Genomic DNA, 12,433 nt, shown 5'->3' on the forward strand with positions numbered 1-12,433 from the left:
CCCAGGCTCTAGGACAACCACCCCCACCCCCCCGCCCCTCGCCCCCAGCTCTCACCCTGAATTTCTGTTCTCTTCTGTTCTGCTTGCATTTCCTCCATGTTCTGCAGCACCTGGGCCACTGGTCGCAGGGCAGAGGGCTCAGTGGTGAGCAAGTCTGTCAGGGCCACCCATTCCCCACACAGGCCCCCTTGGCTCCGAGCCGGGGGCTTAGGGCTGCCTGCTCACTTTGCAGTTCACAGGTGGTCTGCAGCACTGTCTCCACAGGCCCCCAGTTCCCTTCCTCTTTCTCCCAGACACCCTCCTGAAGCCACTCACCCTGGGCTTTCTGGGCCATCTGGTCACCCTTATGTCCTTCCATGTCCTTGGAAACCTGAGAGACTGGGGAGGGGAGGGAACACGTGTCCTCAGGAGCCAGGCAGGCAGGTCCTTGAACCCCCAACCCCTTCCCCCAGCCCCAAGTGCAGGGACCCCCTCCCATAGTCACAGTGGCTGCAGCTTTGGGTTTTTAATGTTGGTGGTAATAGTACTCAGGAAAGTGCCGGCAATAGAAAGAATTTGTGTACCTTTCCTGTCCCCAGAATTAAATGTAAAAGCAGCAGGCATTTAGTGAAAGCTCTCTGGGTGTTAGGGGCCTTCTAAATGCTGCACAAATTTCAGCTTGTTTCCACCTCACAGCACCGAAATGATGCCCATTTTACAGGTGACTAAGCTGAGGCGCAGAGCAGTTATATGACATTTCACCAGGCACTTCTCAGAGCCCTCCCCTGCCCTCCAAGAGTCACTGGGCTCACCCCTACACGGGGAAGGAGGAACACAGGCTGACCCTGGAGTTCCTGGGGGGACACCGGAGCCCAGTTCGCCTCCCACATCCCACAGTGGTCAGTGGCAGAAGCAGGACAAGAACCGGGTTTCCTAGCCCTTCCCACGCTGCCCCCCCCCCCCCCTACCGTTTTGGGCAGCGATGTCCTCCAGCTGTCTCAGGCCCTGCACAGTGTCCCGGTCTGGGCAGGGGAGAGAGGAGGGGAGGAGAGGAAGGGGTTTCAGCTGCCCCACCGGCCCACAGCCCGCCTGCCAGCTGGGGTGGAGGCCTTGGGGATGTCATGTGGGAGGTGCCCAAAGGGCCCGAGATGGGGTTGCTGAGTGGGAGGGGGGCCCCCCCGAGAGAGGGGCTGGAGGGGCAAAGTGGGAGCCGTGCTGGGAGAGCCGGGCTCCCAGGGCGGTGCTGGGCCCCAGGATCTTGAAGTGGGGGTCTGGGAGGGAACGGGGGGCCCATGGGGCAGGGGGTGTTCTCACGCCACAGGAGAAGCAGGGTCAGCAGTCCAGCCCACAGTATGGCCGTCACCAGCCCCAACAGCGCAACCTGCGTCCCTCGCCTGCAGCACCGCCGCCCTCTGCGAAGCTGCAAGACGTCTGCCAGGGGAGGGGGCGAGGAGGGCACAGGGTGAGGCTGGGCTCCCGCCCCGCCCCTCCCTTCCCCGGGGCTCAGGGCCCCAAGGCCAGGGAGCCTGCCAGAGCCCACCCCTTCCCCTCACTCTACATTCGTGTCCACCTGTGCATCTGCCCATCCACCCCCAGCTCTCCTGCCCTTCTGCCCTTGTACAGCGTCAGCCACCCCCACTAATGTCAGGACCCAGGCCTCCCCTGAGCTCCTGCCCCCACAAAACTCTACCTTGATGCTCCACTGCAGGCCCAGCCCCCCGCCCCTCATCCTGGCTGTGAGGGCTCATCATGCTGAGCCTCACGTGCTGAGTCCCCGGCGACCTGCTCCTCCACCCTGTGGGCTCCGGCCCTGCTGGACCGCCTCGCTGTTGGGAGGCTGTTGAGTCAGAGCAGGGAGGTAGCCCGGCTTCCCGTTCTGAGTGGCTCTGTGCCCGCCCCCCCCACAGTGGGCCTTTCCTAGAAATTCACTCTTCTTCCCAGGGAGGGCCCAGGAGCCGGGGGTGGGAGGAGGAGGTCGGGGTTCTGGCTTTTGCCAATGTCAGCTCCAGAGCCCTCTCACCTGAGTATAAGCCTTCCTCCATGGCAGTGCTGACGGGGTGCTCCCCGCAAGACAATCCACGCGACGGGCTCAGTCACAGCTGTGGTTGGGATCTGTGTTCTAACAAGGGTTGAGGGGAGACATCAGCTCTAGGCCCTGGCACAGGACAGCATCTGCGGTGGAGAAGCATCTGCGGTGGAGAAGCTCTGAGCACCTGCGGACGTTGCTTCGTTCACGCCAGGCGTCAGTGTAAGGAGACACGGCTGGTGTGAAGGGTCGCAGGCTTCGGGCCAGAGTCGAGCGCCAGGCCCATCCCATGGGAGGTACACGGCAGAGGCTCAGTGAGCGTGCACCTGTGATCTGGGCGCGTGGCTGAGCCTCAAAACCAATTTCCTTCTTTATAAAATGACTATATTAAGAATCCCTCTGCTGCGGGGAGTGTCGGCTCTCTATGAACGGCCTGGCACATAGTCCTATCCTCAGCGCTTGTCCGTCTTGCTGCCTGTGCAGCCTTGGCCCGGGACGCAACCTTTCGGAGCCTCAGTTTTCCCCTCACTAAAATGGGGCCCAACTCATGAGGCCACGGCGGGATCACGTGGGAGAATACTGTACGCGAGGCTTTCAGCACAGGCTGGGCACAGAGGGTCTTCGGAGGCTGAGCCTTTACCAGGCACCTGCTCTGTGCGGCCCTGCAGGGGATCGAGAGCCCGGTCACCAGGCCGCAGCTACCTCTTCTGCCAACCTTCCCAAACATCTCTAAAGTCGCTTGCTTTTATTTCGTTTTGGTTAATCTTCACTGAGGATCTTTCCACTGATTTTTAGAGAGAGTGGAAGGGCGGGAAAGAGGGGGAGAGAGGAAAACGCCGGTGTGAGAGAGACACATCAATCGGTTGCCTTCAGCAGGTGCCTTGACCTGGGCTGGGGATCCAACCTACAACCCAGGTACAGGTCCTTGACCGGGAGTTGAACCTGCGACCCTTTGGTATGAGGGCCGGATGCTCTAACCACTTAGCACACTGGCCAGGGTGAAGTCACTTGACTTTAAAGCACCTACTATGTGCTGAAGAGCATGGACTTTGGGTCAGACAAGCCTGGGGGTCGCTGGCTGCCCCTCCTGCTGTGTGACTATGGGTAAGTGGCTTCCCCTCTCTGAGCCTTGGGGGATGGAGATGTGGGGCTGCCCAGCTCTGATTACTGGCAGCTCGAACCACGTATTTGTCATCTTGGAGGAGGCCAGAATGTCACCATTCTGTGGCGGGACATGCCTGGGCCCAAGCTGGTCAGACCTGGGGCTGAGTCCTGACTTCTCCCTGGACGAGTGACTCAATTTGCTCTCTGTAAACTGGGGCGAGTGAGTGCTGACTCCACTGATGAAGTACAGGGGGTGTGAGAAACCGGCATGCAGTAGCTGCTCAGTGACCCACCGGTGGGGAGCGGACAGCTGGGAGGGTAAGTCATCTGCCTCTTCCCAGTGCTTGAACCTAGGAACTGTGACCTTGAAGCTTGTTTGCTCAACCACCTGGGCCATGGCCTCCTGGCGGCATCTGCTGGCAAGCGTCAAGGTGCCGGTGCAGAAACCAGGCCATTTTTCCAGCACGAGAACTCTGGCCTCTGCTTACAACCACCCATGGCTCCCCAGGGCCCTCCATCACCGGCCCCCAGTGCACACGCCTCACTCATCTGTTTGGCTGGCTTCCACTTTGCCCAGCCAGGTCCCTGTGCACCGAGAGTCTGTCCAGGACACCCGTCACCACTGCCCTGCCCTTCCCCAGACACCTCCTCTGGGTGATCCCGTGAGACTCAGCCAGAGCTCGTTTCTTCTAGCAAACCAAGGTCCACTTCCCACCACCAGCCCCGACACACACACATGGAGTCACACGTGTGCACACACATTCACACACTCACACGGGCACACCCTCAGGGGCACGCACACACAGGCACACATTTGCACAGTGACAAGCATCACACATTCACACTCACGGATATGCGTCCTGTGTGAGTTGCTGTCCTCCCGGTCCGTTGGGGCCACTTGCAGAGGCCGCAGGCTGTGGTGAGGAGCTGAGCCTGGAGGCACACTTTCTCCTGAGAGCAGAGCCGCCGGCTCTGTGTTCACAAACCTGATCGTGGGCGCGCCCGGATGAGCGTGTCCATGCATGGCCGCACCTGGTGCCCACAGCCTGGCAGAGTCCCTTCTATTATTATCTCCATGTCTCAGGTGAGCAAACTGGTTCAGAGACGTCACCCCACGTTCCCAAACTGCTAGTGGAGGTGAGTGGTAGAGCCAGGGTTTGAACTAGAGAGACTGGGCGGGAAGAGGGGAGAGAATGGGAGAGGGAAGGAGAAAAGAGAAAGAAGGACACGTGAGATAACATGGTAAAATTGTGGTCAGATGTTGGGAATTTTGTTGTACAGTTTAATTTAGCAGCAACATGTACTAAGCACACTTCTTAGCAGCCTAGATGTAGTAATACATTTAATGTTCATAATCACCCCATAAGGTAGATGCTTCGTCACCCAGGCTGCCTTATGGGTGAAGGATATGAAGCACAGAGAGGTTAAGTAACTTACCCAAGGTCACACAGCTCATACGTGGCAGAAGCAGGATTTGAACTCAGACAATGTGAGTCTCAAATCTAAAGCCCTGACCATCATGCCACCTAGCCTTGTATTTACAGGGACTCCTTGGCACTTTACCCATCTCACTCTTTATCCCTATAACAGCGGTCGCCAACCTTTCAGACCTCACAGACCACCATTCTGTGGACCACCGGTTGGCGACCGCTGCCCTATACCATGTCTCCTGACCCTTAGACCCACCCCCACTTTCAATCGGGGACTGCCCAGTGCCAAACACCCTACTCTCAGATGGCCTGCCTTCTCCCCCCTGCTCCACACCCTGGCTCTCGCTCTGGAGGATGTCCCCTTGTGCCCCATGCCCCAACCAGACCTGAGCGTGCAGCCACCCGATGGGGAGGGTCCTGGCTGGAATGTCCCCGGGAGAAGGTGCTCCATGCCAACAGCACGCGCTGCCCTGTCTGTCACTTGTGTCCCCAGCATGGGGTCTGCAGCCTTTGTACGTGGCTAATGACGGAACGACCAGGCTGGGACACTCATTCTGCACCCCCACCTTGATCTGGGCTAATGGTGGGGCTTGAACCCATTGCATGGCTGCCAAGGGACAGAGGGTGACCGCTTTAAGTAGGGAAGTGTCGAGTGGGCATCAGAGAGAGGCCGCTGGGGCCTCATGCTGTCCTTTGTCCACCCAGCCGCCTGGGGCCTTGGCGGGGGTGGGGGGGAGGGAGGGGAACGTTGAGAGGACTGTTTTTGGAGGCCTGGCAGGGATGGGGGCTGTCCCTGGGTCCAGGGGCCAGAGCAGGTAGCCTGGAGCGCGGCTGTGGGATGAAGAGAGCAGGTTGGTCTGAAAGAGACAGGCCTTGGGAACGGGTACTCAGAAGATGCTGTGAAAAAAGACCGGTTTCAGCCCAGTGTCTGGGTGGACAGTGGGGCTGTCCTAGCGATGCGGACACAGAAAAGATGAGGACAAAGTTCTGGGACAAGTTCTGTCAGCCGCAGTGAGGACACAGGCCGGAGGCTAGAGGGATTGGAGTTTGGTGTTTCCAGACCTGCTCTGCCCCCGGGGCTCTGGCGACAGCTACACGCGGACCCACGGTGTTCACCCAGGCTCCATGGCTCGGTCCGTGCAGTCCCTGCCAGCCATCAGTTTAGAGAAGCGACGCTTTGGGGGTGAAATCTCAATGGGGGTCCCCGTCACGCGATCGCCCCCTCCTTCCCCTCTGCAGTATCAGCTCGTGTCTCTCACCCGCTTTAGGGGAAAAACAGGAAACTGTGCGGATGTGGACCAAGATCTGAGGTTATCGGTTCTTCTTTCAGGGTTGGGATCCTCGCGCACGGGGCTGCGCCTCGCTCACCGCCAGTCTGAGGCAGGGGACTGGCAAGGATTATATGTGGTGCCCGAACCAGACGCCACCCCAGCCCCAGCCCTGACCCTGCACAGCCCCAACTCACCCCACATCCGATGCTGGATGCTCGGGTCTCCAGCCCTAACCTGCTCGGTGCTGTGCGGAGCCGCATCTCCAGCACTGAATTCAGAACCTCAGCACTGGGGACAGGGTCGGAACCAACTGCAAACATGATGCAGGAGCCTCACCATCCTGATCCGAACCCCATCTTGGAACAGCCCTGGACACACTCCACCTGCGTAACCTCCCGTGGTGATGCCAGGGGAGAAGGGAAAGGGATGTGTGAGGCAGCAGGCGTGTCAAATCCAGGAGGGCTTCCAGGAAGAGGTGTCCCTAAAGCTGGGTTTCTCTTTCTCAGCACTGTGACATTGTGGCTGGATGACTCCTGGCGGTGGGGCTGTCCTGTGCATTGGACGTTATTTAGCAGCATCCCTGGCCTCTGCTTACTCCCAGTAGCACCTCTCTCTCCTCCCACCTAGCAGTGAAAGCCAAAAATGTCTCCAGATATTGCCAAATGCCCCTTGGGGGGCAGAACCACCCGCCTGGAGAACCACTGCTTGGAAGCATGATTTAAGGGGGAAGAGAAGGTGCTGGCTTTAGGCTTCAACTTTCATTGTTTCTCTGTTTCCATTTATCTCTCTATTTGCTGTCCACAGATCACCTCCTTCCTCTTTCATTCACTCAGTGATTGACCACCTACTGTCTGCCAGGCTCTGGAAACAAGGCAAAGTCCCAGTTCTCATGAGGGACGAAGACAGAATTTTGTTTTTAACTGTAGTAAAATACACATAAAATTGAACGTTTTAATCATTTTCAATAGCATTAAGTACATTGTCGCGCAACCATCCCCACCATCCGTCTCTAGAACTTTCTCATCTTCGCAAACTGACACTCTGTCCCCACTAAACACTCACCTCCCCCCGTCCCCGGCCCCTGGCTCCCACCGTCTACTCTATCTCTATGCATCCGGCTCCTCTAGGGCCCTCCCATGAGTGGACCCGCACAGTATCTGTCCTTTACGTGCCTGGCTACTTTACTGCGCATAATGCCCTCAGGGTTCATCCATGTTGTAGCATAAGAGCAAAAGCTAAAACCCGCAAGCCCACAACTGTAGGTGGCGGGACGCAGGATTGGGGACACCTTGACGGACGCAGAAACCGGGGCCCGGGAGGTGGCCTCTGAGCAGGCCACTCAGGGGAAGCGGAAGCTGTGTCTACATTTTCATCCTTCACGCAGCCCAGGCCTCCCCTGGGCTTTGCAACCTCAACGTCAGGAGTGGGTGCCACTCCCCTTCCAGCCAGGGGAACGCCGCACGCCCTCCCCACCCTCACCGAGGCGCCAGGTCCTGGAGCGGGGCCAGTGGCCTTCTGTCTCCCCGACCGTGACCGAGTGGCTTAAGCAGCCTGTTCTTTTGAGCCTCAGTTTTCCTCACAGAGAAGGGCACTGGGCTCTGGGCCCTGGCGGGCCTCGGCATCTAGCCTCCTGCAGAACCCCAGGGCTGTGGGGAGCTGGGAATTCTAGAGAACTGGGCTGGCCCAGGGGACAGCTGCTGCGACTCAGGGTGAGGGACGCAGCGTGTGGGATATACAGATACACACACACACACACACGTTCACAAAGGGATGCAACACCGTCACTTACAGTCACACACACAGACAGAGATGGACAGGCACTACACAACTAACCCACAGACACATGCACCGCACTCACAACACACGCACCGCACTCACAACACACGCACCACACTCACAACACACGCACACAGACACAATGCAATAAAAGCACAGACATACGCAGACACTACACCGTACACATGCAGGGATTTGGACATGTAGACAAATGCCACACAATCCAACCATATCACACACACACCACAGACACACAGACGCAACTCAGGGATGTCTACACTACACATACACAAAGACACAAACTACAGGACACTACCAAACCACACACACATTACATAAGACACACACATGACATACATAATCCATGCACACAGATACAGACAAATATAAAAGAAACAGACACAGCACAGACAAGCATACACACAACACCATGAGACCACACATACAACCAATGGGCATTTATGCAACACATACACAAAGGTGCAGTTCAAATGACATATCCAAGCCACAGTTGAATGTCCACACACACACAGATACAATACAGTAAAACCATAGACACGCACAATACATACACATAGAAACAGATACCAACAGATGCATAGACACCCACAGAAGTACACACCAAGCACACACATATAAACACACAGGTTAGACATGGCACAAACACAATCTACAGGTACAATATAGACAATGTGCACATAGATAGACACACAACACAATCACATGCACAAACCCATAAACACACGCATGTACATACATGCACACGCAAACAGAGTGCACACACATACAGAGACACACCACACAGAGATGAGCACCTGCACAGACACGCCTCTGCCTTCTGCAGAGCTGAGGGGGCGGCTGGCCGAGCAGCGCCCTTCCCTCCTGCCACCCCTGCCCTCCTCTGCTCTGCAGGCCTCCCCTCCCCTGAGGACCTCTTGCTTGGCCTCTTCACAGCCCTCACCGCCAGCGTCCCAGTCCTTGCTGACTCCCCACTTCTCTGTGTTCAGTCCGGCCCCATCTCCTGAGCTTCATTTGTTAATGCACTGATTCACCCACTCATTCAGTTACTGGGTGAGGCACAGGGCACTGTACCGGGCAGTTGGGCCACCGTAGTGAATAAGCCAGACAGAAATCCCTTTCCGTGGATCTGCCCTTCTGTCCAGATGATAGATAGATAGATAGATAGATAGATAGATAGATAGACAGATGATAGACAGACAGGCCAATAGCAGATGGTGGCAAGTGGCGTGAGAGACACAGAGCAGGTAGGACTGGGGAGACAGGTGCTGTTTAACTAGAGTGATCAGCGACGGTTCTCTGAGTGGGTGATGTTTGAGCTGGGACCCCTACAGGGACCGAGAGAAGCAGCCTTCAGGGATCAGGGGGAGGGTATCCTTGGCAGAGGGGACGGCAAGTGCGAAGGGCAATAGCCTGCAGGCCTGGTGGGGCTGTCACTGGCCCTCCTCCCTGGTCCCTCCTTTGCTTGGCTGGGGATCACGGGGTGGACTGTACATGGTGTGTTGGAGACACATCGAGGAAGCCAAGTGATGAGTTGAGTGAGCCCAGATGAGGTCGCTGCTCCAGGCTGGGTACCAATCACTGTCACCCCCCACCATCACCACCCCCAAAGCTCCAGCTCCCCCATCGGGAGTTGAAGAGCCTTACTACTCAGGCCCTGATCTCTCTCTCTCTCTCTCTCTCGTTTTTTTAAAAAATTGATTTCAGAGAGGAAGGGAGAGGGAGAGAGAGATAGAAACATCAATGATGAGAATCATTGATCAGCTGCCTCCTGCTGCCCCCAACTGGGGATCGAGCCCGCACACCGGCCATGTGCTCTTGGCTGGAATCAAACCTGGGACCCTTCAGTCCGCAGGCCGACACTCTAGCCCAGGGTGGGCAAACTTTTTGACTCGAGGGCCACAATGGGTTCTTAAACTGGACCGGCGGGCCGGAACAAAAGCATGGATGGAGTGTTTGTATGAACTAATATAAATTCAAAGTAAACATCATTACATAAAAGGGTACGGTCTTTTTTTCTTTTTAGTTTTATTCATTTCAAACGGGCCGGATCCGGCCTGCGGGCCGTAGTTTGCCCACGGCTGCTCTAGCCACTGAGCCAAACCGGCTTGGGCCTGACTGCTGTCTCTCTAGCCACCCCACCCCCACTCCTCCATGATTCCCCACGGGCCTGAAGTCACCGCGCTCTCTCGCACCCCTTGCACAGGCAGGTCCGTGCTGGCAGTGCCCGCTGGTCTGCAGCACCAGCCTGCAGAGGCCTTTCTGAGGGGAGGCCAGGCCAGGTGCCTCCTCTCAGCCCCGCATCCTCTGTCCTTTCTCCCCAGCACTGAGCTCCTGTGCTGAGTGGGTTGGGAGCTCCCTGAGGGCAGAACCTGGGTCTGCTTCCTGGAGGGGCCGTGAGCTCACAGCCTGTGCACCCCTTTGCGCCCCTTCCTGAGCCTCGCCCTCGCAGAGAGCACACAGAGCGGGGGCATCGGGAAGGGGCTGGCTCTGCATCGTCGCTTCCTGGAACTTCGGGGCTGGAGCCAGGCCAGTTTTGTTTTTGTGTGTTGGGTGGAGAGAAGTTGGGGTGCTCAGGAGAAGGGGACCCTGCGGTTGGCTTATCCACAGCTTTCCTTCTGGGTGGCCTCTCAGGCCCACTGCCCGCTCCCTCCAACTCCCAGGCCCCCGCGCACCCGGAGGTCTCGGCCTGCACTGGGTTTGGGGATTTCTCTCTGTCGATACCATGGTTCAGTGACAGGAGAGAACATCGTGTGGGGTCCAAGCTGCAGGATGGCCCTCAGTCGCCCAGGCATCCGGAAACTCCTCAGGGACCCATCAGTCCAGGACCTCCGCCCCCCAGCTCCTGAAGGACCCAGGAAGCCAGGACTCGAGTCCTGCCCTCAGGGACCCCGGCCCCCAGCCCCTCGGGGACTTCTATCTGGGACTGTGTGTGTTTTCTAATCCATCCCAATGGATGAGAAAGCTGTTTTGCCCGATAGTGCATTAGTGAGCCAGAGCAGTAGGGGTGCTGCCCCCTGCTGTAGAAACCCACTCACTGTCACCCACTGGGTGCAAGTGGAAGGTGGAGTCCTAGCTCCACCCCCTTTCCCTGCAGGCTGACTTTATCCTGTCCAGCCTCAGTTTCCTCAGCTGTAAAGTGGGGCTAAGCACAGTCCTCCCACATAGGTTGTCATAGGCGCCAAGCCTTCTGCACCATGCCAATTGGAAGGAGCACATGGAAGGGTTATTGCTACTTCCCGAAGTACAGGGCTGTCCTGTGTCTCCCGTCATTAATCCCCACCCCCCGCAAAGGCCCTTAGACGAAAATTCCCTGCAGCCAGCAACGCGCTGTGTGGCAGGCACGCGCCCCGCATGCATGGGTCTCCCTTCGCTACAGCCCTTTCCCTGGTCCTTCCTCATCCTCCGGGACTCTGCTCTCTGAGAGAAGTGACCCCAGCTAAGTGGCCCCTAGCCCCCCAGTCATCCCTGTAATGGTCTCTGTGACGCCTGCCCCATGTGTGAATGTGTCTGGTTTTCCAATGGTCATCACCAAGTTGTCAGCTCATCGCTCAGGGCTTGGCACACAGTAGGTGCTTTATAGGCATCACATCTGAATTCGTTTCCTATGGTTGTTGTAAGAAATGACCAGAGACTTGGAGGCTTTAAACTACACACATTCATTACCTTGCGGCTGTGGAGGTCAGAAGTCCAGTGTGATCTCTGGGCTGGACAGGGCTGTCCTCCTGGGGGCTCCACGGGAGAAGGCAGCTTCTAGAGGCACCACACTTCCTGGCTGTGGCCCCTTTCTCCGTCTGCAGGCAGCAGCGCGCCTCCCTCCCGTCTCTCTCTGCGACTGTTGCCATGCCTTTTTCTCCAACTCTGACCCCCAGTCCCTGTTATAAGAACCCTTGTGAGAACATTGCCCCCCCTGCCCCCCCGGAATCCAGCATCACCTCCCCTCTCCAGATCCTTACCTGAACCCATCGGCAAAGTCCCTTTTGCCACATGAAGCCACATAGTCACAGGCTCAGGGGCAGGATGGGCACCTCTCAGGGGCTGCTACTCAGCGGCCACAAGGTCCAGACGGTGGGCGCTGCTGCTATTATTACTCCCCCTTGAGAGACGCACAGACGGGGGCCTCAGAGAGGCAAGGCCACGTCCCGGAGACCAAGTGGCAAGCACCAATTTTGGGCTCTGGGCATTCTGTCAGCATCTGCCACATCACCCATTTGAGCCGTCTGTACGTGGGTCGGGGGACACAGGAGCGGCCGGGGGGAGGTGTGGTGAGGAGGCCCTGAAGAAGGTGGGGGAGGGGCCGCCCAGGGTGGAAGAAAGCCGTCCTGTCCCACCCTGGGGGCTTCCCCGGGCCCCTCCGCCTTGGGATCCCAGGGGTTTTCCTGGAATTGGAAGGAGAGAGGTGGGAGGCTGGAAAGGACAGGCTGCTCGGTCTCAAGGCCATTTCCTAGGAAAGGGGTGGCGGGTGGGACCAGTTTGTCCAGGAAACCCTGCTCCTGAGTCAGTCCCAGAAAGTGTTGTCACGTGGTCGCTCGGGGGACGCTGGGACACCCGCTGGAAGAAAGGCAGAGGGCAGCCCCGCCTCCGGCTTCCCAGCAAAAGCCTCCTCTGCCTCTCCAAGCAGACCGTCCGCCCGCCAACCACCTCGCTCCTCGGGCAAAAGTTGGGGGGGATTGATTTTCTAGAAAGTTCCACCTCCAACCTCACCATGTGGGCTCACGAACTTCCATTCCTCCTCCTCTCCTCCTCTCCCTGCCGGACTGTGAGCCCAGGGAGGCAGCCAGGACCTGGCTCCAGCGTTTCATGTATGTCAGCCTCCCAGCAAACAGAAA

General features: G+C 57.7%; 1 protein-coding gene across 1 annotated transcript in view; it reads right to left on the reverse strand.

Moving 5' to 3' along the window:
• The window catches only part of FCER2 (Fc fragment of IgE receptor II), an 8,639-nt gene extending 4,506 nt beyond the window's left edge, over positions 1-4,133 (reverse strand). The window contains exons 1-5 of the mRNA XM_006775408.2: positions 3,959-4,133; positions 1,294-1,410; positions 948-1,001; positions 316-378; positions 56-118 (exon numbers count right to left, since the gene is read on the reverse strand). Of these exons, the coding sequence (XP_006775471.1) occupies positions 56-118; positions 316-378; positions 948-1,001; positions 1,294-1,410; positions 3,959-4,133 (472 nt within the window). The remainder of the gene's footprint in view (positions 1-55; positions 119-315; positions 379-947; positions 1,002-1,293; positions 1,411-3,958) is intronic.
• Positions 4,134-12,433: the final 8,300 nt, after the last annotated feature.

The sequence above is a fragment of the Myotis davidii genome, unplaced genomic scaffold, assembly GCF_000327345.1.
Source record: "Myotis davidii unplaced genomic scaffold, ASM32734v1 scaffold648, whole genome shotgun sequence".
Lineage (NCBI taxonomy): Eukaryota > Metazoa > Chordata > Mammalia > Chiroptera > Vespertilionidae > Myotis > Myotis davidii.